This window comes from Gracilinanus agilis, chromosome 4 (genome assembly GCF_016433145.1).
Source record: "Gracilinanus agilis isolate LMUSP501 chromosome 4, AgileGrace, whole genome shotgun sequence".
In the NCBI taxonomy this organism is placed as follows: domain Eukaryota; kingdom Metazoa; phylum Chordata; class Mammalia; order Didelphimorphia; family Didelphidae; genus Gracilinanus; species Gracilinanus agilis.
The window spans coordinates 24,130,282-24,157,904 of NC_058133.1; the positions used below are offsets into that span (position 1 = coordinate 24,130,282).

The 27,623-nt window shown below is 42.1% G+C and overlaps 1 protein-coding gene across 1 annotated transcript in view; it reads right to left on the reverse strand.

The window, feature by feature from the left end:
• LEXM (lymphocyte expansion molecule) overlaps positions 1–9,247 on the reverse strand; it is a 34,111-nt gene extending 24,864 nt beyond the window's left edge. The window contains exons 1-4 of the mRNA XM_044674795.1: positions 9,243–9,247; positions 8,325–8,415; positions 6,657–6,821; positions 3,159–3,281 (exon numbers count right to left, since the gene is read on the reverse strand). Coding sequence (XP_044530730.1) covers positions 3,159–3,281; positions 6,657–6,821; positions 8,325–8,415; positions 9,243–9,247 — 384 coding nt within the window. The remainder of the gene's footprint in view (positions 1–3,158; positions 3,282–6,656; positions 6,822–8,324; positions 8,416–9,242) is intronic.
• Between the last annotated feature and the right edge of the window lie 18,376 nt (positions 9,248–27,623).

The window sequence follows — 27,623 nt, forward strand, 5'->3', positions numbered from 1 at the left end:
CCAGATGGTTTGTTCAGAAAACACAGTTTCAGAGCCCTGAGTGAGAGACTATCTTCCTAGAGGTGCATTTCAGACAGAAGAGGGAGCTCCCTCAAGGTCTGAACCAGCTGGCAGCAAACCCGAGACTCCCGCCTCCTCCCAAGTCCAGAGCTCTTGGTCCTCATGGCCTCACCCCCACTGTATCTCTTCATCATGAATTCCTAGGTGGAGCTGGTACATGCTGGTGCCTGATCATGTTTCCAGTGGGAGGCAGATGCCCAGGCACAATCGGGCATGGGCAAGGCCAACTTTTGGGCATCCTTCAGAGACTCCCACAGAACAAGCACAGGCTTGGCTCAGGCAGCCCTCATTAGCCAAGCCAGGTTGGGCCACACAGCACCAGGCTGTTTTAGGGCAGAAGTGGCTCTGTGATCTCTCTCTTACTATCCAAGTAGCAGAGAAGAAAAAAAATCCATCTCAAAACGAGGAACTACAAATCCAGGCAGATTGTTCCAATTTGGACCTCATGAGCTAAAGAAAATGGTGGGGAGGGGCAGCAAGGTGGCTCGGTGGATAGAGAGCCAGACTTGGAGACAGGAGGTCTGAGATTCTAATCTGGCCCCAGATACTTCCTACCTGTGTGACCGTGGGCAAGTAATGACTCCAAGTGCCTAGCACTAACTACTCTTTCTGACTTGGAACCAATACACAGTATTGGTTTTTTAAAAAAACCTTACCTTCGAAAGAAAGAAAGAAAGAAAGAAAGAAAGAAAGAAAGAAAGAAAGAAAGAAAGAAAGAAAGAAAGAAAGAAAGAAAGAAAGAAAGAAAGAAANGAAGGAAGGAAGGAAGGAAGGAAGGAAGGAAGGAAGGAAGGAAAGGAAAGGAAAGAAAGAATTGACTTGGGAGATAATAAGTTCTTTGTCACTGGGGCTGTTTAAGGAGAAGCCAGTATTAGAAAGGATTCTAATTGAAGTCAAGGAATTGTGGCCTTTGAGTTTTCTTCCCCTTTCCACTCTGTCATTTTCCTCCCACAATGTCCACCCCACAGTTGCATGATACACATCTTCTTCACCAGATGGATCACATTATATCCAGGTTGGGAGGGACTTCAGAGGCCATCTGGTCCAACCTAAACCTGAACAAGCATCCCCACTGCAACATCCCTGACAAGGTTCTGCTGGAAGACCTCCAATGATAAAGAGCTCACTACCTCTCAAGTCAGCCCAGGCCATTTTGGCCATACTCTGTTAGGAAGTGTTTCTTTCTTTTTTTTTTTTTTTAAACCCTTACCTTCCATCTTGGAGTCATTACTGTGTATTGGCTCCAAGGCGGAGGAGTGGTAACGGTAGGCAATGGGGGTCAAGTGACTTGCCCAGGGTCACACAGCTGGGAAATGTCTGAGGCTAAATTTGAACCTAGGACCTCCTGTCTCTAGACCTGGCTCTCAATCCACTGAGCTACCCAGTTGCCCCCAAGGAAGTGTTCTTATATGAGGTTTAAATTGGACTTGCCGTAATTTCTATCCATTGGTCATCATTTTGCCTTTAGGGGCCAACCAGAATCCATTAAATCCCTCTTCCATCAAATATTTGAAGACAGCCCTCACTTCTCCTATCTTCTATCCTTCAGGCTACTCCAAGCTGAATATCTCTAGTTGCTTCAAGGACTGACCCTCCCCTGGGTTGAATGGACTCAAAGTCTTTCACACCTTCTTCTAGACCAATGATGGCAAACCTATGACACAGGTGCCAAAGATGGCACACAGAGCCCTCTCTGTGGGCACATGCACCTCCCCCCCCCCAGTTTTTGTTACTAGAAAGCCAGAGGGATTAGGGGAGGAGCTGTTCCCCTCTCCCTCTTCTCCATGCACCTGAGGACATTCATCTTGTCACCCACCCCCCTACCCAACAGCCCAACGGGAGGACTCCTCCCTACCTTGTCTGGGGTAAGAGGGGTGCGGGGGGTGAAGTGAGGGGGTGTGGCATAGCACAAGGTCTATGGGGGGAGTGGGCATGGCACTCAGTCTGGGGGTGGGGAGGCAGGCACTCCATCTCTAAAAGGTTCACCATCACTGTTCTAGACAATATCCACCTTAGTGATGTCTTCCTAAATGGTGGTACCAAGAATACAATTCATTTAACTGAAGTAAACAAAATATCCTAGATGTGGCTGGCCAGAGCAAAGTGCCCTAGGAATACCACCTTCTTATTCTTGGAAGCTGTGCCCCTTTTAACCTTACTGTTTGGTGGGGGGAAGCTGTCCCATTCTCATTGTTGATTTATATTGAGCTGATGGTCCACTAAAACTGCCAAATTTCTTCAGACAAACTACTGTCTAACTGTTCCTCCTCCCTACCTTGTACTTATGGCACTGATTTTTCCAACCCAAGAATAAGACTTTTACTTGTCTTGCCTACTTCATCTTATACAGTTTGTCCCACTATCCTTGAGTATTAAAATCCTTTTGGACCCCGACTCTCATCCAGTAGATTAGCTATTCTTCCCAACTTTGGGTCATCCACAAATGGCAAAAGATTCTCCCATTCATGGCTTTACGCAAGTCATTGCTAAAATGCTAAACAGCAGGAAATCTCCAGGGCAGGCCAGTGGAGGTATCCTTCTTCCAAAAAGGTCCCTGAAGATGTCCTTTGTGGGTTGGTGATTAACATGGCATAATGGAAAATCTCCCAGATTTGAAGTCAGGGGACCTGGGTTTGGACACGAGTCCAGGCTCTTATTAGCTGCATTCCAAAGGATCCTAGCCTTATCGCCAGAAGGCACTTAGAGGTCATTGAGCCTAGCCCTCTCGTTTTATAGATGAGGAAGAGAAACCCAAAGAAGTTAGGAAACATGTTCTTGGGGTCACACACAGCTAGTAAAGACCACAGGCAGAATTTGGAGCCCCATCTTCTTGATGCCAAGAATAGCTCCCTATTCGCTATACCACACTGCCTCTTAGAGAAGTCATTTTCTCTGTCTGGGCTTTGGTTTCTTCCCCTTCAAAATGACGAGAAAGCTTGGACCAAGTCAACTCCAAAGTCTCTCTCTCTTTCCACCTAAAAGTCTAATCCCCTTAACCTTCTTTCTAGTGGTCTAGGAATAAAGGGTTGTCACTTCACCCGCACCATGCCTTGGAGGAAGTGATTACAGGAGAGGCAAACGTTGCCAGGAAAACTTACCCCTGCCATCTTGGAAAAGCGCACTCCCCCTGAGCTGAGCATGCCAACGGTGCCGCATGGTTTTTGCTGAGCCAATTCAAGAAAGTCCTTATAGTCGTATGTTCCAGGACCAACTTTTTCTTTCTTGTTGAAGACAAAGAAAAAAATCTTTTTTAATGTTGAGAAAATTCTCTGGCAAAACTGGAAACTGAGGCTTTTGTTCCTTGTTCCCAAGAGCAGCTATAGGGTTGGCCAAGTCCAATACTACTGCAACTAGGACCCTGGCTTTCTCCAACAGCCATTCAGTTGTCAAGTTTGCCCAGATAGGGGCAGGACCAGGACGGGAGAGCACTGGATGGATGTCATCACTCAGTCAGTTAACAAGAATTTCATACTAGGTGCTAAGCACTGTGCAAGCCACTGGAGATACTTATAGTCTGAAGAATGAAGTCATCCCTACTGAACTTCTATTGGGAGAGATAAGTACCTGGGAAAATATGCACAGCATAAGCATAAAATGAATAACAATCTATACACAGTAGCTAAATACAGGGCAGATGGGGAGGGACAGCCTAAAAGCTGAGACTGAGAAAGGCCTCATTTAGAAGATAATGCCTGACTATTTTCAGAAGAAGAAATCAAAGCTTTCAAAAATTGCTCTCAATCACTCATTATTGGTTAAAGAAATGCAAATTAAAACAACTCTGAGGTAACACCTCATACCTATCAGATTGGCTAATACAATAGAAAATGAGGATGACAATTGCTGGAAGGGATGTGGGAAACCTGGAACATTAATGCATTCATTGTTGATGGAGCTGAGAACTGATCCAACCATTCTGGAGAATAATTTGGAATTATTATTGAATAATCCTGAAATGACTATAAAACCACTTGACCTAGCAATACTAGATACTACTAAATCTATATCCCAAAGAGATCAAAGAAAAAGGAAAAAAGATCTATATGTGCAAAAATATTTGTAGCAGCTCTTTTAGTTGTGGCAAAGAATTAGAAACTGAGGGGCATACTCATCATTTGGAGAAAGTCTGAATATGGTGTAATGGAATAGCATTGCACTATGACAAATAATGAGGGAGATAGTGTCAAAAAAAACCTGGGAAGATCTGTATGAACTGATGCAAAGTGAAGTGAGCAGAACCAGGAGAGCAGTACAGCAATAGTGTACAATAATCAACAGTGAAAACTCTGATCAAGACAATGATCCAAGACAATTCCAAAGGATGATGGAAAATGCTGTCCACCTCCAGAGAAAGAGCTGAGAAAGTCTGAGTGCAGATTAAAGCATGATATTTCACTTTCTTTTTTGCAACATGGCAAACATGGAAATGTATTTTGCATAATTTCACATGTATTGTTGATATCACATTGCTTGCCTTCTCCACAGAGGAAGAAGGGCAAGAGGGAGAGAGAAAATTTAGAACTCGACAACTTAGATCTTATAATTTCAGAAAATGTATGTTGAAAATCATTATTATATATAATTGGGAAAATAAAATATCTTTGAATAAAAATAATTTAGAACTTGGAAAAATTTAAATAAATGTTAAAAATTAAGTAGTAAATTTATTTAAAAAAAAACACTGGGTCTGAACCACATCTCAGAAGAAGAAAGGGACCCACCTTGAGGCAGAGGATTAAGGAAAAATTACATTCCCCTAGGAAACAGTGGGCTATGCCCTATTAAGGTTGGGAGAAAAAACAGGAAACTCTACTAATTACCATGATTTAAAAAAAAAAAAACCTTTTCTAGAATCTGCTCAATCAGCTCAGAATCCATTCTTTGTTTGATTTAGGGTTTTGTTCCCTGGATTTGTGTAGGTTTAGCCTCAAGATGGGAAGACTTAGTGGGAGCATGATTGTCATCCATCAAGTCTCTGAAAGTCTATCTTGTGGAAGAAGGATTAGTGTTATACTACTTGGCCCCAAACAAAGAACAGTGTAGGGAAGTTAGATAAAAAAGGCTGATTTTAATTCTACAGAAAGACATTCTCAGGAGTGAGAGGGGCAGTTCTCAAAGTAAGGAATTTAAAAAGGAAACAGGTAGTCCAGGGAAATATTGAGTTCCTCACCACTGAAGGCATTCCAACAAATGCCAGAGAAGGCCCCTAACAGGAAAGGAGTAAGAGGAAGGCAGTCTGGAGAGGTGGTGGCATGGGATGGGAAGGATCCCTGAATGGGGTGGGAAATTCAATTAGATGCCCTCAAAAGAGAGTCTTGTCTATAATTTTGTAGTTCTAATCTTACAAACTTGTAAGAAACTTCCTAGTGAGGAACACTTGAAATTCCTAGTAACCTTCATTAAACCTCTCCCAGTCTCAGTTTTCTCATCTTTAAAATGGGGATAATAAAAATATGAGATAACATAGGTTAAGTACTTCATTAAAAGCAATATAGAAATGTCTTCTCTTACTATTAGCATTCATGACTCAGCTGGAGAGCTGGCCTCAGTTCAGATCCTGTCTCTGATAGTTATTAGCTTTGTGATTCTGGGCTTGTCACTTAACCGTTGTCTACTTCACTTTCCTTGCCTGTAAAATGAGGGATTGGACTTCATGGTGACTAAGGTCCCTCTGCTCTAGGTCTAGAGTCCTATGTTCTGCTATAAAAGGGCTTTTGATCTCACTACAATACTCACTCCAATTCTCACTCCTACTCTTAGTGCTACCTCCTGAAATTACTATTTTTATTTTGTATCTCTGTCTCTGTTTTCTATTTGGAAAAAAGAACATGTCACTCCCCTGGCCAGTAAACTCCAATGACTTCTGATTGTCTCTAGGATAAGATGGAACCCTCTGTTTAACTTCTAAAGCCCTTTACAACCTTGGCCTCAACTTACTTTTCTAGCCTTATTATAAATTACTCTCTTCTCATCATACTGTGTGGCCAAACTGACCTCCGTGCAGTAGAACTAGGAGAACAACTGATAGACTAATAACAATGATAAAAGAGAGAAAAGTCGGAAAGACTCAGGAATTCTGATCAACACAATGACCGGACCCAATTCCAGAGAACTCATAATGAAACATGGTACCTTCCTTCTCAAAGGGAAGTAATGGATTCAGGCATATTTGGGGGACATGGTCAATGGAGGACCATGTTTTGCATAATTATACATGTGTGTGACAGTGTTTTCTTTTTCTTTCTTCTCAATGGGGAAGAAAGGGGAGAGAAGGCAGATTTTTCAATGATAGAAAAAATAAAAATAAAATTTAATTTTCAAAATTAAAAAAACGATAAATTCCAAGAGAATTGCAGAATCACAAAATTACAATATTGGAAAGATTCTGTCCATGAGTTAACTAACCCATGTGTGAATAGGAATCTCCCAAGAAGATTAACTTCCTTTTGGATAATTTTTCAGACATTTCCCCAGAATTAAATTAGGATTAAATTCACATCCCTGCTGTGTAATATTATATGACCAGGAAGTGGGTAATCTAAGAACACGGGTGAAAAGGAGAATCCTTATCGGGAAGATGAAAACAAGGATCTTACAAGGGATCTCTTTTCTTTGATGACAGAATTATATTGGAAGTGAGGCAACTGGGTCAGCCTGGTGGCTTCCTCAGCCTTGGCCCATCCAGTCCCAAGGGCTTTCTTCGCCTCTTCCTCTTTGAAGCATCCATCAGCTAAGTGGTACTTCCCAGGTCCCATCTCGACCTAAAAGTTAGAACAGGGTTATAATGGGCTCTACAGGGACCTGCTCTACTTTACTTAAAAAAGGCAAAATTATAGACTCATTGAATGTCAGTTCTGGGTGGAAACAAAACATAAAATATTACTGGAACAGATGAAGTCAGAGCTGGGAGATGCCTTAGAACAGAGAATGGTAGAAGTTGGGAGGAACCTTAAAGTTAGAATGTTTACACTTGAAGGGATTTTGGTGACTCTCTAGATCAGTGATTCCCAAAGTGGGCACCGCCGCCCCCTGGTGGGTGCTGCAGCGATCCAAGGGGGCAGTGATGGCCACAGGGGCATTTATCTTTCCTATTAATTGCTATTAAAATAAAAAAAAAATTCCAGGGGGTTAAGTAATATTTTTTATGGAAAGGGGGTGGTAGGCCAAAAAAGTTTTGGAACCACTGCTCTAGATGAACCAACCCATTTTTCAGGTGAGGACATGCTCAGGGTCAGAGAGAGAAGTCTTTGACAGGTCTGGGATTGAATCTCAGCTGTCACAATCCTCTTTCTATTGCAAAGTTTTTAATCTCTTCACCTTTTTTTCTCCTAAAGCTTTCTTCTATAATTCTCCACCCAGCTCTGATATTTCTTGTTCTAATTTCCTTCCTAGCCCTGACATCCCCTGTCCTAAACTTCCCTCCAGCTCTAACTACTCTTTTCTAAGGCCCCCCTCCTCTTCTCCCTTTCCTGTTCTAAGCTTACCCATCACCCAAGGCTGGACTTCTGCAATAGCCTCTTGGTGGTCTGGTCAGCCTGCCTCGAGTCTCTTCTCCATTCTGATCCATCCTCTACTCAGCTGTCAGTGTGCTCTTCCTTAAAGGGCATGTCACCTCTCTACTTGATAAATTCAGCTGGCTCCCTCTTACCACTAAAACCAAACAGAAAGGAAATCTAGAATCCTCTATTTGGCTTTTAAAGCCCTTTATGACCTGGCCCAGCCCAGTCTCCCTACACCTGACTTGCCCCCTCTCCTGTATTCTTGGAGTCCTATCTTAGACCCTTCATGCAGGTCCCTCCTCTTCCTCAGGACACATTTTTGCTGCCTATCCCCCAGGCCTGGAATCCTGGCCTTCCTCATCACCTGGCTCTCCTGGCTTCCTTCAAAGAACCTTTCTGTGGATTATCTCTGCCTCATCCCATCTCTATCTTGTTTGTCCAAGATGTTTCTGAGTCGTCTCTCCCATGGGAGCTCCTTGAGATCTGGAATTGTCATTTGCCTCTCTGTATTCCTAATGCTTAGTACACAGAGTAGTCACTTGACTTAATTAGACCATCCAAAAAAAGAACGCTTCGGGAAAACTTGCCAGAATGGTCTGTCTGGTAGGAAAATAGAACTTTGATCTGAGGAAGAGGCTGAGGTTCTCTTCTCATGCCCTTCCTCACCTCCTGACAAATATACCAGAGTGGTAGGAATCTCCTGGGCTCCCCACCCCCAGCCAAATCTCACTGTTCAGGCTTTGACTCTGGGATGGCTCTACTCACCCGGGATGGCAGATACTGCTTGGAATACAACACCGAAGGGAAGGTGGGGATTGTCTTGGTAGGTGGAATAATCATCGATGTCACATCAAATCTAGCCAGGAAAAGAGAGAACAAAATTTCCAGGTGAAGTACTCCTGCCACCATGATGGACTTTCTGTGTGACCTTGGACAAGTCCCTCATCCTTTTCTAGGTCTCTAGGAAGTGAATAGCTTGGACTAGATCAAAGATTCTCAAACTATTTGGTCTCAGAACCTTTTCCCACTCTTAAAAATTATTGAGATGGCCCACCCCACCAAGAACTTTTCTTTACATGGGTTATGCTCATTGATAGCTATATGAGAAATTAAACTATCAAGAGATTATTATGAAAATGATTTTGACCTCCTGGATCCCTTGAAACAGTTTGGGGGTCCCTGGTCTTCCTCTGTCCACACTTGGAGAATGATGGGAATAGTTGATCCTTCTTGTCTAGCACACATATTCTGAGATTCTCACCTCACCACTTATTTTTTTTTAAACTCTTACCTTCTGGTACTAAGTATCAGTTCTAAGACAGAAGAGCAGTGAGGGCTAGGGCATGGGGGTTAAGTGACTGACCCAGGTCCCACAGTTAGGAGATATCTGAAGCCAAATTTGAACCCAGGACCTCTCATCTCTAGGCCAGGTTCTCTATGCCCTGAGCCACCTTTCTGAGGCCCCTTCACTTCATCACCTATTAAAGAAGGGTAAAGAGGATACTCTAAATAAATTGGAGTTATAGAATACTGATACCAGTAGAGGAGACTCTCGATGATGTTGGCCTCAACATCTACCTGGTACCAGAAAAATCCCTTTTACACCACCACAGAGACCGAGCCCAGCCTCCTCCTGAATATCTCTAGTGACAGGGAGCTCATAACTTTCCCAAGGGAGCCTACGTCATCGTTGGACAGCTCCCAGCATTCTTACTGAGCCGGCACCTGCCTGCCTGTGATGTCTTCGCATTGGTCCCATTAGAGATCTCTGGGGATAAGCTGACTAAATCTGATCCCTCCCCACTCAGAGCAGCCTTTCAGATGGGTGAAGGGGGTGAGTTAGGGCTCTGACATCACAAGTGCAGTGGCAGTGGCAGAGGTGCTCAGCAGTCCCCAAGAGCCAATCCCAGGACAAAGAGGCAGGAGGGATGCTCATGAGGTTGGATGTCTCTACGCTCATACAGACATAGATAATGAAATGAGTTTTAATTGATTCGCCTCATCAATATCAGCCGATGGTGTACTATGTGCAGTTGTACTAGGCATGGGGAATACAGAGGAAAAACCCCAAAATCCCTGACCCCAAGCACTTTACATCCTACTGAGAGAAACATGGACAGAGACAAGCATGCACAAGACAACTGAAGAAGGGAAGCATCCTGGAGCAGCCAGATGGCTCAGTGGATGGAGAGTCAGATCTAAAGATGGGAGGTCCTGGGTTCAAATTTGACCTCACACTTCCTAGCTGTGTGACCTTGGGTAAGTCACTTAACCCCTACTGCCTAGCCCTTCCCACTTTTCTGCCTTGGAACCAATACACAGTATTAGTTCTAAGACAGAAGATAAAGTTTTTTTACAGACAAATCAACAGAAGGAAAACATCTCTAATAAGTAAAGTCATCAGGAAATACTTCCAGTAAGAGGCAGCACCTGAATTGTTTCTTGATAGAAGCTAATGAGTCTTCAAAGTGGAGGTGAGGAAGGAGTCCCTTCCAGGCAGAGTCTATGCAAAAAGTATTGAGATTGGAGATAGAATTATGAGTTAAAAGAAGAGCAAACAGTCCAGTCTGGGTGGAATGTAGGATAAGAAAAATAATGAGAAATCCTCCTGGAAACATCAGATGGAGCCAGATTGTAAAGGGCTTGAAATGCCAAGCTGAGGAGGAATTGGTATCAAGTCCTCAAGCTATGAAGGACCACTAAAAATTTATGACCAGGAGAATGATGAAGTCGGCAAGTTCACTTTGTAGAGCTAGCTGTATAGAAAGTGAATTAGAAAGGTGAGGGACTAGAAGTCAGGAGATGTTGCAGTGGGGGAAAGATCTTAGAAGAAGATAAATATGAGCTTATCTGTCCCTTTCTTCTAAACTAGGGAGGCGGTATAGTGGGTGAAGTCCCCAGCTTGGAGTCTGGAAAGCCTTGAGTTCAAATCCAACATCAGACCATGGACCGGTCATTTAACTATAGTTTGTCTCAGTTTCCTTATCTATAAAATAGGGATAATGCCCATTAATGGGCACCTGCCTCTTAGGACTATCGGGAGGATCAAATGAGATAATATTTGTAAAATGTCTTAGCACACTGCCTGACACATAGGAGGTGCTATATACATGCTTTATTTTTATTGCATCATGGGAAGGTGGCAGAAAAGGGCAGATTGCCACACTCTCCAAATTCCTCTATGAGTAAATAAGCAAATAAGTAAAAATAGTGTCTCTAAGTGAACTTGAAAGTGGCCAAAATAGTTGAGGGTCAGGGAAAAACAATTGTCCAACATAAGACAACTTGGAATAAATCTGGGAAGGTTCTAAGTGGCTGTCTAATAACTGAATCAACAGATAGCAGGGCCTGGAGTCAGCTGTGCAGAGCTCAACTGACCGTGTGAGGGGTTAGGCAGCTGATTGGGAGAAGATTGGGGGTCCTACATGTTTGCTGATATGGTACCAAGCTGTGGCTACAGAAGAAGAGAGAACATACACAAGTGAGTGAACCCTGGGAGAATGATGTTCCAAAATGCAGCTCTTAGAGAGAGTAAGATGATACTTATAGTCTCTGGAGAGACCACAAGAAGTAAGAATGTTGAAGGTAACTGCATTGTTGGGATCCCCATAATATAGAAATTAGAAGATTGAAGAGGCCAAAGATCCCCCCAGAGAGCTCAGGAATAACAACAAAACTGAACCCTGAGACATTTTCCCCCCATACAAGGAGAAGAGCCCTACATTAGCACAGAGTTAATTTAAAAATGGGCCACTAAAAACTAAAAATTTAAAAATGAATAAAAGAGAAAAAACCTGAACGTAGATAGCTACTTTGGAAACAAAGAAGAATGGGATTTTGATTCAAGACAGTGAAATTAAAACACCCACTTCTAAAACTTCAAGGAAAAATATAAAATGGATACAAGCCTAAAAAGAGTTCTTGGAAGAGCCTTAAAAATACTTTAAAAACCAAATGAGAAAGGTTGAGGAAGATTAGAAAAATAAAGACATTGCAAAAAAATCAATAAAATTATGAAAGGAAGGTCAACCAATGGAAAAAGAGATCCAAAAAATCACCAAGAAAAATAACTTATTAAAATTGGAATCAGGGAAGCTGATAATTTCTTAGGAGAACAAGACATGGGGGCAGCTGGGTGGTTCAGTAGATTGAGAACCAGGCCTAAAGACAGGAGGTCCTAGGCTCAAATCTGGCGTCAGACACTTCCTAGCTGTGTGACCCTGGGCAAGTCATTTAACCCCCATTGCCTAGCCCTTACCATTCTTCTGCCTTGGAGCCAATATACAATATTGACTCCAAGACAGAAGGTAAGGGTCTATAAAAAAAAAAGGAAAACAAGACATAATAAAACTCAGTGAAAAAGTGAAAAAAAGAATAGAAGCAAATGTGAAATATCTTATTCTAAAAACAATTGACCAGGAAAACAGATAAAAGAAGAGATAATAAAAGAATTCTTGGATGACATGGAAGTTATGATTTAAAAAAAAAGAATTTAGACATATACTTCAAGAAATTATTCAAGAAAACTGCCCTAAAGTTTTGAAACTAGAAGATAAAGTAGAACTTGAAAGAATTCATTGATTACCACCTGTAAGAGACCCCAACAGGAAAATTCAAGGGAATAGTATAGCTAAGTTGTATAACTCCAGGGTTAAGGAGAAAATACTAGAAGCAACTAGAAAGAAACCATCTAAATAATACTCTGGAACTATAATCAGGATAACACAAGATTTAGCAACTTGTACATTAAAGCAACAAAGAATATGGAATCCAATATTTTGAAAAGCAAAGGAGCTGGGTTTACAACCAAGAATAACCTACCCAGCAAGGCTGAGTATTCATCATGCAAGAAAAAAAGACTTGGGAATATTCTTGAAGAAAAAAACAGATCTGAATGGAAAATTTGGTCTACAAGAATGATAAGAAACACATGAAAATAACACAAAAAACTAATTAGAAAGGATTTAATAAGGTCAAACGCTTTACTTCTCATATGGGAAAATAGTATATTTAAACCTTAAGAATGATATTATTAACTAGGTAGTTTAAAAGAGTAGATAGATAGATAGATAGATAGATAGATAGAAGACTTGAGGTCAAGTTAAATATAATGGAATGAGTCAAAAAATAAAATAAAATTGGATGGAGAAGGATAAATGTAATAATTATCTTATATAAAAGAGGCATGAATGAAATGTTACAATGAAGGGAGGGAGGGGATGGAAGATTGATACTACTAGTTCCTTATTGTTATAATATCTGAGTGAAAGAGGGAATAATACAGACATTTAGAAAGGTAAAAATTTTCTTAAAGTATAAGGACACAGGAGGGCCAGGGATAAAGATTAAGAGAGGGATTCTTAGAAGAGCTATATAAAGTAAGAAAAAATACAGGGCAAAGGGATTAAGATAAAGGAGGGAAAAATAGAGGTTTATATTAAGAAATGAGAGGGTAAGAAAGATAAAGGATGAACCATTAAAAGGGTGACTAGATTAATAACTAGGAGGGGAAGGGAGGGTACAAAGGAAGTAACCTTAGGTTAGGCTGATTTAGAACTAAGTGGGTGGGAGATGAAAATAACTCTTAGAAAACATGGAAATTAGGGAAGTTGTTAAAAGAAAATTAGACTTATGAAAAGGAATAAGATAAAAAGAGAGGCAGAGAAGGAAAAACAGTGAGGAAAAATAGAATAGTGGGAAATACATAGCTAATAATTATAATTTTAATGTGAATGTAATGAATTCACCCATAAACAGAAATGGATAGCAGAATGGATCAAAACCCCAAACCCAACAATATGTTGCTTATGAGAAACATGTTTAAAAGTGAGAGATACACATGGAGTAAAAATAGAAGGATGGAGTAAAATATGCTTTGGCTGATAAAAAAAAAAAGCAGAGGTTGAAATAATGCTCTCAGACAAAGTGAAAATTAAAATAGATCTAATTAAAAGAGTTGAACAGGGAAACTTACATTATGTTAAAAAGGACTATAGATAACAAAGCATTAGCAATACTAAACCTATATGCACCAAGTGTTATAGCATCTAAATTTTTAAAGGAAAAGAGTTACAGGTAGACATAGATAACAAAATTATAATAGTGGAGGACTTTAAACTTTCCCTTTCAGAACTAAATAAATCTCAGGCCTAGAGACAGGAGGTCCTAGGTTCAAACCCGGCCTCAGCCACTTCCCAGCTGTGTGACCCTGGGCAAGTCACTTGACCCCCATTGCCCACCCTTACCAATCTTCCACCTATGAGACAATACACCGAAGTACAAGGGGTTAAAAAAAAAGAACTAAATAAATCTAACAACAACAACAACAAAAGAATGAAGTCAAGGAGATAAATAAAATCTTAGATAAGCTAGATATGATAGATATCCAGAAAGAACCAAATGAAAAATATCCCTTTTTCTCAGGAGTTCATGATACCTTTACAAAAACTGACTGTATGTTAAGAAACGAAAACTTTAAAATTAAATGCAGAAAAGAACAAATGTTAAATGCATCCTTTCCAAATCATAATGCAATAAAAATATATTTTAAAAAGAACCATGGAAACAGAATAAAAATAAATTGTGACTAAGTAACTTACTCTTAAAGAATTAGGGGATTAAACAGGTCATGGAAATTATAAATAAATATTAGAGATAATTATAATAAAATATTTCAAAACCTATGGGATACAGCAAAAGCAGTAATTACAGGAAAATTTCCACCTCTAAATGCTTATATGTCAATAATGTAGAGAAAGAACAGATCAATGAATTAGAAATTCAGTTTTTTAAAACTATGAAAAGAACAAATTAAAAATCCCTAATTAGGGGGCATCTGGGTAGCTCAGTGCATTGAGAGCCAGGCCTAGAGACGGGAGGTCCTAGGTTCAAATCTGACCTCAGACACTTCCCAGCTGTGTGACCCTGGGCAAGTCACTTGACCCCCATTGTCTACCCTTACCAATCTTCCACCTATAAGTCAATACACAGAAGTTAAGGGTTTAAAAAAATTTTTTTAAAAATCCCTAATTAAATGCCAAATTGGAACTCCCCAAAATTAAAGATGAGATTAACAAAACTGAATGCCAAAAAATACTTGTAAGAAACATCCTAGCTAGGAAACCTTGAACCCCCTAGTAACCTTCATTAAACCTCTCCCAGTCTCAGTTTTCTCATCTGTAAAATGAGGATAATAAAAATATGAGATAACATAGGTTAAGTGCTTCATTAAAAGTAAGGGTTATAAGGTTCTTCAATGTCATCCCATTTTAATTACTAAAAAAGTATTCTATTGAACTTGAAAAATAATTCATTTGGAAGAAGAAACAGTAAAAAATATCAAAGGAATTAATGGGAAATGTAAAAGAAGGAGGACTAGTAATACCAGATTTAAAACTGTATTTGAAAGCAGTAATTATCAAAACTACCCGGAACTGTCTAAGAAATAGAACCATAGTTCAGTGGAACAGAAAAAACACACAACAAACAGTTATAAAAGATTTTACTGACCTTGCATTTGATAAAAGTAAAAATCCTAGCTATTGAGATAAGAATTCACTATTTAGTAAAATATAAATAAAAGTTGGGAAAATTGGAACACAGGCTTGCAGAAAAGAGATATAGACCAAAGGCTTACATAATTTACCAAAGTAAGATCAAAATTGGTACATGACCTAGGCATAAAGAGAGATATCATAAGCAAATTGGAATAATAGGGAACATAATAGCCTTCATATTTATGGATAGGAGAAGAATTTATGAATAAACAAGAGATAGAAAGTATTGTAAGTTGTTAAATGGATAATTTTGAATACATTAAAAAGGGTTTGTTCAAATAAAACTAATGTAGTGTAAGATTTAAATTAATGCCCAATACTCCAAGTATTAATTTTTATAAAGTTTATTAATAATAACTTGAAGTAAAGGAATAAAAAGGTAATTATCTAACAAAATATAAGGCCACATAATTAGATTCTCCTGCCATTCACCTCACACCACCTCCACCAAATGGGATCACAGGAAGAGTGGGCGAGAGGTGGGGCTACACGAAATTTATATCCTGCCTACATCAGCACATAATATGAGGAGAGTGTGGTGCTAGGAACTGTAGTTCTGGAGTTCGGATTCCAATTACACAATCCCCACTGCAATTCCCATGGAAAACAAGCATGTAGAAATCTCCCAGATTTACAAGCCTAGTTTCCTCATGAAATCAATAAACATAACCAACTTACATCTCTAAAGATCTTCAACTAGAGGTATGTACACTATTACAGTTTCTAAGGGAAAATTACAATAATTTGGGGATAAGAGGGAAATAAAAGAAAGAGAACAAAACTAATGATTGCTAGGCACATTGACAAAAAACCAACTGGGGGCAGTTCCCTTTGACATAAGAGTGTATATTCAAAATAAATGTTTTCAACACCCCCCACTCCCATAGTTCAATTTCACTACATCTCAAAGTTCATTCAGGATCTTTTGGTGCAGTGTGAGGTTTCTACAGGCATCTCCATGGCACCTTCTCCAAACAGTTCACTTTATTGATTAGGGGAGGTAGCAAGTTTATCCTAAAATTATCTCAAGCAAGAAAAATTTTATAAATGTAGAATTAAATTCCAGTTATACAATCCCCCCTGAGGAGGGTATTGACAAACACATGGATCACCCAGGGATACATGGCTGAGTTACAAGGTATGTGAATCAATTGTAAAAAGGAAGTCAAAAACATAAAAAAAAATAGAAGAAAAGAAAAAAGTCAAAATTAAATAGATATAAAATTCTGAGTAATCAAGAACAAGCCCACAATAGGTCCTTGAATCAGGGCCAAATAAAGTGATTTATGTCCCACAAGCCTATAGGACCATTGCAGCAATATGTACTTACCCAATCAGCAGCCAGGACTACAGAAAATTGCCACATTTATGAAAGACAGAAAAGGGACTAGATTTTTACAGCAAATGGGAAATGGCATTCTCTGGTCTGGTTTTACCTTTGCTCTCAGGGGTAGGAGAGTCAATATTCTAGCCAAACTGAGGTACTTTATCTGAATTTGCCACAGGGAAATCCTGCATCTGACACTGTCAAACCACCAGTTCCTTGAGCCCCAAAACAAGTCCTCTGTCTTGATGCAGATTTTTGTCAATCCCACTGGGATTAGTTGGTCTCCTTGACCTTGTGCTTCTTGGCACTGTATAATGACTCTTTTGTGATTCCATCTCCTGGAATCAGACACAATCATTAATCAAAGTCCCATAATATTTAAGAATCAATGGCAAGTTTCCATAGTCTAAAGCTTTTGGGTATGCATTAATATTAGGGCTAATGGATATTGGTTTTTTTTTTTTTTTTATCCTGGGACTCCATTCTAGGAGCATAGGGCCACATCCCATAGGCAATGGGTCACACAGTCATTCAGGGTCACCCAGCTGGGAAGTGTCTGAGCCTGGGTTTGAACCTAGGACCTTTCGTCTCTAGGCCTGGCTCTCAATCCACTGAGCTAGCCCAGCTGCCCCTACTTTAGGTTGCAGTTTCTTTAGCAGATGTAGTTTTTACAGGGTGGGGTTGCTAGCCCCACGCCCAACCCTCCTCCTTTTTTCATCCGGGCTAGGGACCGTCCTTGGCCCAGGAGTGGTAAGGGTGGGCAGTAGGGGTCAAGTGACTTGCCCAAGGTCACACAGCTGGAAGTGTCTGAGGCCGGACTTGAACCTAGGACCTCCAGTCTCTAGGCCTGGCTCTCAATCCACTGAGCCACTCAGCTGCCCCCAATGGAATGGATATTGTAAACAGTGTAAAATTAAAAAAAAAAAACATTAACATGTGCTTTAAGTACAAAAAATGAGAGAAAAAAGAAACGTCAGATACTCCATTGCATATACAAGGAAAAACGATAATAAATTTTTTTTTAAATCAAAAATATATAGTTCACAATCAGTGATACAGTGTGTTTGTTACCCAAGGAGAGACAGAATACAAAGGTTTCTCACCCAAAAATGTGATCCATTTCTTTTTTAACTTGGTCTTAATTCACAGTGTGAGTGTAAATGATTTTCACCAAGTAACAGCATTATAAAACAGTAGTATAACAGGTAATGCCCTTTCAAAAAAGTGCCCCAAATCCCCCAAATCACAACAGCTCATTTAATGACAATAGCAAACAAGCCTGTTATCATATAGGATTCAAATGAGTTGCTGTGTGACATTTAAAAAAAGAAAAACTTTGAAGCTCATGGATACTTGTCACAAGTTCTCCAGATCTAACCAATCTTTCAACCTTGGCTGAGATATTTTTAACAAAGTCCATTACTGCCTCATTCCAAAATGTGGCAGAGGAGCCCAGAAAAAACACAGTTTCTCAGATAGAGGTCTCATATTTAAAATATATGGAGATTCTTTTGTGGAATTTATAAGAATATGAGCCATTCTCTGAATGAGAAATTGTCAAAAGATATGAACAGACAATTTTTGGATGAAAAAATCAAAGCCACACATAACTCTATTAAAATGCTCTAAATTATTATTGATTAGAGAAATGCAAATTGAAATAACTCTGAGATATCTTCTTCTCACACACCTATCAGATTGGCTAAAATGATAAAAGGGCAAAATGACAAATATTGGAGAGGATGTGTAAAAATGGGAACACACTGTTGGTGGAACTGTGAGCTGATCCAACCATTTTGGAGATCTATCTAGGATGATGCCGAGTTATAACATAAGGGTTAGGCACCTGGGGTGAAGTGGGTTGTTACCCTAGGATGAATCTGAGGTCAAATTTGAATCCAAGACCAGACCTGGCTTTCTATCCAGAGAGCCATCTAGCTGCCCCATTCAACTTCTTCTTAAAAAGCAAACAAAAACTTTGATGATTGTATAATTGTTTTCCTTGGTAATAATGTATATTTTATTTTATGCACTTAAAAACATTCTTCTGAGAAGGAGTTCATAGGCTTCTTCCCCAGACTACCAGAGGAAGCTGGGACACACAAAAAGGCTGAGAACCTCTGAAAGAGGAAGTCTTTTTTGCCCCCCATTTCCCTCACACACTCACCAATGAATTCCTGTTTACATTTTGTACATATTTTCTAGATCCCCGAATGCATCTGGGTGTCTCCCTCCAACCCATGTAAGCTCCTGGAGGGCAGAAACTGTTTCATTCTATCTTTTGCTCTTCAGTGCCTGAGCACATAGTAGGGATTTAATAAATGCTTGTTGAGATGAATGAATGAAGGAAGATGGGGAAGCATGGGTGGAGGAGGAGCAAGGGAAGAAAGAGCTAAATCCCTCCTGGGCTCCCCAGTCTAGAGGGAGCCATGAACTCCCCCGACTAAAAGAATGGGGGAGAGGGAATTAAGGACCCCAAAGAGAGCAGGGAGGAGAGGCCAAAGCCCTTCAATTTCGATCTGGAAAGGATCTTCCATTAGAGTTCATTTCTTGGCTTCTCCAACCCTGCAAACTGAGGCCAGGTAGGGGAAGGGCTGTGCCTGCTCTGGATGAGGGAAGTAATAAGGGGCAGAACCACAATTGCACCCAGGTCTTCTCTCTCCAAATTCGGAGCTTTCCTCTGGGCCTCAGTCACGGCTTGAACCCAGTTGTTAAAGAAGGGCTTCGAAATCAAAGAGACTAGCTTCGTGAAAGCGAAGGAAACTGAGGACAGGGAAGAGAAGGATCTAGCACAACATAAGAAGGAGTCAGTAGTATTGGCTGGATTTGAACCCAGGACCGGGGACAGCTGGGGAATCAGAGGCTTGGAGAAGAAGAGCAGGCGCCCAACCCCGCCCTTCTGGAGGGAAGATCACCTCCCCCGAGACTCCCCAGCCCCACCTGGCTGACTGGCTCCCGAAGGGCGCTCCTACAAAATGTTTTTCTGGCATCCTGCAAGCTCCTGAAAGACGCCTTCCAACTGTTGCAGGAAGTTTCCCGGATCGCCTGTAAGCTTTCAAGCACTGGGAAAGTTTCCTGGATAGTCTGTAAGCTTTCTAGTACCAGGGCGGCTCCTTTACACCGCCCGCCCCGCCCTAGCTGCCCAGCAACGCCCTCCCGGCTTTTATGACCTAGAACTACTGTAGACGAAGAGAATGGAAAAAAGGAAGGAGAAAGGAGGTGGGGAAGAAGAGAAAAGAAAGAGGCTGTGGGGAGGAATAGAAAAGCAGCAGGGGAATGGGAGAGGAAAGAAAGAAGGAGGGAGGAGGAGAATAAGGGGCGTGGAAGGATGGAGAGGAAGAAAGCCGGGGGAGAAAAGGAAATGGGAGCAAGAGTGAGACGGGGGTCATGGATGGGACGAAGATGAAGAAGGGAGTAGAGGGGGAAAGAATAAGGAGGAAAGGGAAGAGAGGAATGAAGGGGGCTGTGGGGAAAGGAAGGTAAAAGAAGGGGTGGGGAGGAGGCAAGAGAGAGAGAAAAGAGGGAAAACAGGAAGAAGGGTACATCTCTGCCACTCTGGCTTCCCTGGCCTCCGTACCTAACCTGAATTCCCCTTCATGTCTGTGCCCTCCCTAGCCATCCCATTTCTCTCTCGAACTTGATAATGCCCAACCTCAGCTTGGATCCTGCTGCCAGCTGGACAACTGTCTTCTTCTTCCTGCCCCACTTCATTCCCTTCAGCATCTGTTCCAAACCTTTCCCCCTTTCCTGGACCTTCTGGCTTCAGATAAAGCAGGTTCAGCCTCCTTTCCTTGAGAAGCCTGGGGCCATAGAACAGGGGCATGCACAGCCCCTCTTCCATTCAGACCTCAGCATCACCAGTCTTTCCCCTTTTTCTTCTCCTCTTTCTTTACAGAGGAACATGTACTTTTTACTAGGGTTTATCTCTTTCCTTGGGTTCTTTATTCTATTCCCCAATGTCTCTGGGACTTTGACTTCTCAGTTCATCCTTTAATGCATCCTCCATGGTTCTTTCTCCACTGTCTCCTTCCTCTTCACTGACAAACATTATCAAGTATCCCCCATCCTAAAAGAACCTCCCCCTGTACTTTTGGTTTTTGAAGATAGAGGGAGCAGGTGCAATTTCATCACTGGAGGAAACTCATCAAGAGCTTCCTCAACCATCCAGGTAGCTCAGTACATAATCCTGGGGCTGGGAGTCAGGAAGACCTGAGTTCAAAATTCAGTCTCAGACTCTTAATAGCTATTGACTGAGTAAATCACTTAAAGGTTCTCCGCCTTAGTTTCAATGGGGTAGAATGAGGATGATAATAATAGCTTGTATCTTCCAGGGCTGTTGTGAAAATCTAATGAGATATCTACAAAGCGCTTAGCATAGTGCCTGGCACATAGTAGGTGCTTAGTTTCATTCTTCTTTCTTTCCTTACCTTTTCCTTCCACCAACTGCCATGAAGCATAAAATCTTAGAGAATTCCTTAGAGCACTGACAGGTTTACCCGACCAGAAGAAGTCAGAAGCAGTGGATTATACCCCAAAGAGATAATAAGGAAAAAAGACTTAAAAAAAAATATTTATGGCCGTGCTCTTTGTGGTGGCAAAAAGTTGGAATATGAGAGAATGTCCTTCGATTGGGGAATGGCTGAACAAATTGTGGTATCTGTTGGTGATGGAATACTATTGTGCTCAAAGGAATAAAGAACTGGAGGAATTCCATGTGAACTGGAAAGACCTCCAGGAATTGATGCAGAGTGAAAGGAGCAGATCCAGGAGAACATTGTACATGAAGACTGATACACTGTGGTACAATCGAACATAACGGACTTCTCTACTAGCAGCAATGAAAGAATCCAGAGCAAGGCTGAGGGACTTATGAGAAAGAAAACTAGCCACATTCAGAAGAAGAACTGTCCCCTCCTTCTTTGTTTCTTCAATCCCAGCCACCTTCTCTCCCATCTTCCTCTTCACTCCTAACTTTGAAAAAGGTTGTCTAGACTTTTCTGTTTCCTCAGCATCTATTCCTTGACTTCTTGCTGTGTGGTTCTGAGCCCTACCAGTAACTAATAACCAGAAACCTTCACTAAGGCCACCAGTGTTCTTTAATTGGCAAATCCATTAGCCTTCTCTCAGCCCTCATCATGCACTGTTTAGGTTTTGATATTTGGCCATCTCCTTCTGGCTTTTCTCTTCTTCCTTGGGTAGTTTGGGACAGGCAGAATCACCCTTGACTCTCCTAACTTTATATTGCTTTGGCAAGGACTATGACGCTTGATGACTTTTCTTTTCTGACTTCTTGCAAGTGGGTGTTCTCCAAGGTTCCAACCTTGGAAAATTCTTTCTTTGGACTTTCACCTTGATTAATGAGGCAGAACTCAGGGTGTGGGTGTGGGTGTGGGGTGAACTAAAAGGTGTTTGTTTAAAAAAATTATGTCAAGGTTGCCACATGCTGATGGACCTAGAGATCAGCAAGAGATTCAAGATGGGGACCAGCTTTTATTGATAACTTTTGTAATGAGATAAAGATAAATTAGATAGATCCACATTAACAAAAGGGGATGGATCTGTATAAATAGAAATTTTGAATCTTTGGACTTCATCCCCCAGAAGTCCCTTAGTATTTCCCAAAATTCCTTTTAATCTCTCTACCACATTGTGTGGTCATATTTGTATAAGTTATGAGGCTCTGTCTCTCTTTCTCTTTTGCTCTCACAAGCGGGCTGGGTTAGATAGCTGTCTTACTTTAGTTATTATTAATAAACATTTAAAATATAATATTTATTGGATATTAATTTTAATCTCCACAGACTGTTGCATCTTGGCTCCTCCCCAATCACCAATAAATGCTGGCTCACAGGTGGAGATGACCTGCCACATGCTGGATAGCAAGTAATACAAAAAACTGCTTTCTGGGTGATGCCTCCCTAACACTGACTGACAAACAGGACTGGGAATGATGGGGTTACTGAGTCAACATAACTTCCACTACTTGGTTCTCTCTTCTCTCTACACTTTTCCCTTTCCTTTTACCTTACCTCTACACCTTTACCTTTCCATTTATCCCCATGGCATTCATTATCGCCCTTATGAAATATCTGCATCTCCAGTCCTGACCTCTGTCCTTCACTAGAGATCTGCATCTCTGGCAAAACACAGGACAGCTCAATTTGGGCATCCTACCAGCCCCAAACTCAAAGGGTTCCCAACAGAGCTCCTCTCCCTCAAGGAGGTTATATTCTAACAGAATAACATAGAATAGGGAAGAATGGAATAGAATGAAATGAAGGAGAAAAAGAGGAAGCAGGAAAGGAGTAAAAGTGTAGAGAGAAGAGAGAACCAAATAGTGGAAGTTATGTTGACTCAGTGATCCCATCATTCCCAGTCCCGTTTGTCAGTCAGTGTTGGGGAGATATCACACAGAATGCGGTTTTTTGTATTACTTGCTATCCAGCATGTGGCAGGTCATCCCCACCTGTGAGCATTCTTAAGAGGGAAGAGAGGAGAAGGATGAAGGCAAGAAAGATGGGGAAAGGATGTAGGCTAGAATGACAGCTTCAGTATGAAGTAGAAACAGTCATTGTAATGGCTTCCCTGTCTGAAGCAGTTCCATACTTCTTGGCCAACTAAAATTGTTTCCCATCGCCCGAATCTTGTCCTGACCATCTGCAGACCACTTTTTACCTTCCCGTACAAGGCCTCCCATTCGGGAGTTGAGCTGAGGTGGAGAAAGCATGGTACTGGGAATCGAGAGTTCTGGACTCAACTCTGCCTCTAACTCTGCTGTATCCAATCCAATTCAACTAAACTGTGTGACCTCAAGGGACCCAGTTTGCCCTGCTGTCCCACAAACTTCTATGGGTATATGTAGTATTCAGGAAAGAATTTTGCCTCGTGGGATATCAGAACTAGCTGGGGACTGAGACCCCAAAGGCCTAAATATAAAGCCTTTCCCTCTGCCTCTCTTTCACCATGTCCCTTCAGCAAGACTGGCTACACAAAAGATTCTCAGGAGATCTGGATTTGAATACCAGATCTGCTGGCAGGATACCTGCATGCTGCTGGGTAAGTTACTGCCTCCTCTAAGTCTCACCTGGCAAGTGAGAAGAATATTTGCACTACCTGTCTCCTAGGGTGGTTGTAAGCCACATAACTCAAGAGAAATGGAAATTATTGGGCAGCCAGATGTTTCAATAGATACAGCTGTTGATCTAGAGTCAGAAAGACCTGAGTTCAGAGCCAATTTATTTTCTTGTATGTGTGTGGATGGTTTGGGTGAGCTCAGAGTGTTTCTTACTCTACTATCTTAGTTTCCCAGCATCAGAAAGACCCAAGTTCAAATCCAGCCTCAATACTTAGCAGTTGTGTAATCCTGGGCAACTCACTTAACCCCTGTGCCCAGTTTCCTCTTCTGTATAACAGAGAAAATAATGGCACCTACCTTACAAGGTTATAGTGAGGACCAAATGAGATATTAATCACAAAATTCTTAGCCTAGTGCCTGCCACATGATAAGCACTTTATAAATGTGAGCTATTATTATTATTATTTAAAGGGTGAGTTTGTTGGGACTAGGGGAGCAAGATAGATAGACCCAGTGCCTTTTTAGATTAAGAAGGCAATAATCTACCCCAGTGCCTAGTTTCCATGAATGCTAATGCTGTGCTGGTGGGGAGGGCAGGAGGTATTGTGTTAATCAATTCATGAACCAGCTTTCATCTGTAAAGTAAGGGAGCTGGCCTCAGTGGTCCCCAAGGCCATCAGTCACTCCTAAGGTCTCTTCTAGCTTTAAATATGGAGCTAACAGCTATGGCTTCCGTCATCTCTACATTCCTCTTAGAAGTCTCTGAGCAGAAGCTGGTTGCCCCATTGTTGGGGTTGGCCATTCTTGCTCAGACATCAGTTGGGTCAGATGGCCTCTTAGACCTCTACTAGCTCTAAATTCTGGGATCCCTCCTCAGAACATCCAGCTCTCCTCTCTCCATAAAGAAGTTCCCATTTGATTCTTAGCTCCTTGTGTCCAATGGCCCTTCTCTGTGGAATTGTGGAAGCCCAATTTTCATAAGCTCTCAAGGTATGAGTAGGAGAGCAACGAGAGTGATTTCTCTGTTTTTAAGGCAGAATGGTCGAGGGTTGTCTGTCAACACACACATGTGCCAGCTTCCGTGCTAGGAGCTCCGGGGATGCTTCCTTCTCCTGGTTGCAGAGCCCGTGATGACCCACAGATGGAAGGGGCCTTAGAGCTCAGCAATCCCAACCCCCTCGTTTTATAAATAAGGAAAGTGAGGGCCCAGGTTGGAGAAGAGACTCAAAATGAGCAACCCAGACATGTTTCTCAGGGTTCTACCCACCCCTTCTCTCGAGAGCTCTTTATCATCTCTGAAAATCTGATAAGGACAGCTTAGTTGATAAGGAAATAATGGACACTGAACATCTTTTAGCTCATGCTTCCAGCTCTGTCTCCAGGAGCATGGAGTTTATTATATATATATATACTTCAAGTCTCATTTCACACAAAAGAAGCCCCCCGAAACTTTGCAGGTGTACAGAAGTTATAAATTATGTCATATCAAAACTTAAAAGGTCTCACTGGCTTCAGAACAGACCAAGGCCAAGGCTGAATTTTGACTGGGTTCTTATCAGAAAGCCAAGTTGGGGAATATTTTTCTCAGGGTTGAATTGCCCCTGCTAAGGTTTTGGTCTTGGCTATACCAGGCAGCTGCATTCCTGACCAAAGGGGGAGAATGTTAACCTTTTAAATGCTGGCCCAATTGGAACCTAAAGCTCTTCAATAAGGCCACAATACTTTTCAACAAGAAATCACAAGGATCCCAAAAGGGGTCAAAAGAGGAGTCTCAGATTTTTATCTATTCTCTTATTGGCTTCCCACATATTTCCCCCTTTTCTTTAAATTAAAATGATTTATTACACAGGAAAACTTTTTAATAATGAAAGGAGTCATCAATTAGTTATAATCATCAGCTATAGCTGGATCTGATAGAATTTACAGATCAAACTGTTCACTTCTGGCTCTCTACACCCTTCCTTCCAAGGCTCCCTCCAATCTCTGGAGTCAGGAGAGACACTGAAATCACCCCCGGCATTGTGATCACCTGAATGGTGCCCCTCCAGAGACACAGACCACTGAGCTGCTGTCCCTGAAGCCACATTCCCAAGTGGAAAAGTCTTTAGAGAAAGTTAAGCACTGCTTGGGAGAATCTGTGCAATCGTGAACAAGTGACAGCTTCCCTAGGCCTCAGTTTCCTTATCTGTAAAATGACACGGCCTCTAAGGTCTACAGTCTTCTGTCTGTGATCCTACTGTGTGCCGGGCACTGTGCTGCGCCCCCGAGATACAAAGATAAAAACAAATTTGCTCTTGCCCTCAGTCTTGCATTCAGTTAAGGAAAGCAACATATCCAGCTCTAAAGGGCTACCAAAAATGTGTCTTAAGGCGTTTGAAGCTATTAAAGCTTCCCTTAATACAGCATACAAAACAAGGTAACTTGGGAGGGCTGAGTGAGGAGGCAGCCTTTGAACTGAGCTTTGAAGGAAGGAGGGAATGTATGCATGACGGACTACCTGGGCACAGGTATGATGCTAAGCGATGGAACATTAGGTAGGAAGACCAGCAAACAGGACAGTTTGGCTGAGCCCTAGCCTGTGAGAGGCAGGCCAGGGACAGATTGTGAGGGCACTAAAGGCCAAGCAGAGGTGCTTCTATTTGATCCTGAAGGACACAGGGAATCACTGAAGCTTCTTGAGCAGGGGAGTAGCATGCCTAGAACTGTGTGTGTGTAGGTACATCATGGCAGTAATTATGAGGACACGAATTAGCCTCCAGGGCTTTTAACAGCCGCACTCTAGGGGGGAAGGTTCTGTGATTCCGTGCGTGGAACCCCCATGAGACTGAGTACTTGGTTTCATGTATTTATTGATGGAGGGACTAAAGCAGCTCATGATCATGGCTCCTGGCCCTGGCAGGGAGGCTTTGGCCCTGACAGCATAGCTGGGGACTCTCTTTGTGGAAGGGGGTCCTCGCTGCCCCTCCCGTTGCATCTGTTTTATCTGTCTCTAAAGCTCCTCGTTCCGTCTCTGTGCCAGCTGAACCAGATCCGCCTCTCCTAAGCGGGGTCGTTTCTGTCTCCTGATGGGCTTTTCCAGCCTCCCAGCGATCCTTCTTTCGGATTATTCATCGGGGGTTCCCGGCAGGCTCTTCCCCCGGCCCCCGGGACCCTAACACATGTGTGTGTTCAGATGTCCCAGGTATCTGAAGCTGAGCCACTCGCAGCCCTCCATGGGGCAGGAGGAGGCAGGAGGCTGCGCCATCAGAGGGGGCAGAGATCAGACAACAACAAACATCACGATGTGGATGTCCCACGAAGGCTCTCCTGGTCCCCCTCTAGTGCTAATGCCTTCCTTCTGAGGTGACCCCCAATTTATCCTGCCAGCCTTTAAGCCCTCACCCTGAGATCGTGTTTGTACCCAGTTGTTAGAATGTTGTGTCTCCCACTAGTCTGGGAGTGCTTCGAGAGCAGGGACTGTCCCCAGGGCTGAGCGTGTACTGGGCACTTTACAAATACCTGTTCATTTTCCTTCACTCTGTTATCTCCCTGAAGTACCTTAGAGACCCTCTAGTTTGGGGCCCTTATTTGACAAACAAAGAAACTGAGGCCCGGGGAAACGATTTGCCCACGGTCACCCAGGGGGTAAGTGACAGAGAACATCTAGGTAACCGATCAGGAGCAGCTCCTCTCCCTGAGAAGTGCTTCCTCAAGAATTGAAGATTTTCCCATCATCCCTCAGGGATGCCCAAAGTAGGGAGCCAAAGGCCACCTATTGGGAGCTCCATCTGTCCCTCAGACCCCGGCTGCTCTCCTAGCACTGACCCTGGAGCCTAACCCTCAGACCACCCCCATTCCTTCTCCGATTCCTGATTGGCCCCCCCGCTTCTTTATTCAGGCTCCTCAGCTCCCTGGCCCATATCCGTAGAAGCTAACTCTCCTGGCGCAGAAACCTCTCTACCTTTTAGCCTTGGTATTAGAGGGTATCTCCAAGGCCAGGAATCCTCTCTCCTGCACACACACCACCCTCATCCCCCAGCCCAGAGCCAAGGAGCCAACTTGCTTTTGTTGGAAGAACTCCCTGAATAGTCCATGATGAGCATCATTAGATTTAGATTCAGAAGACT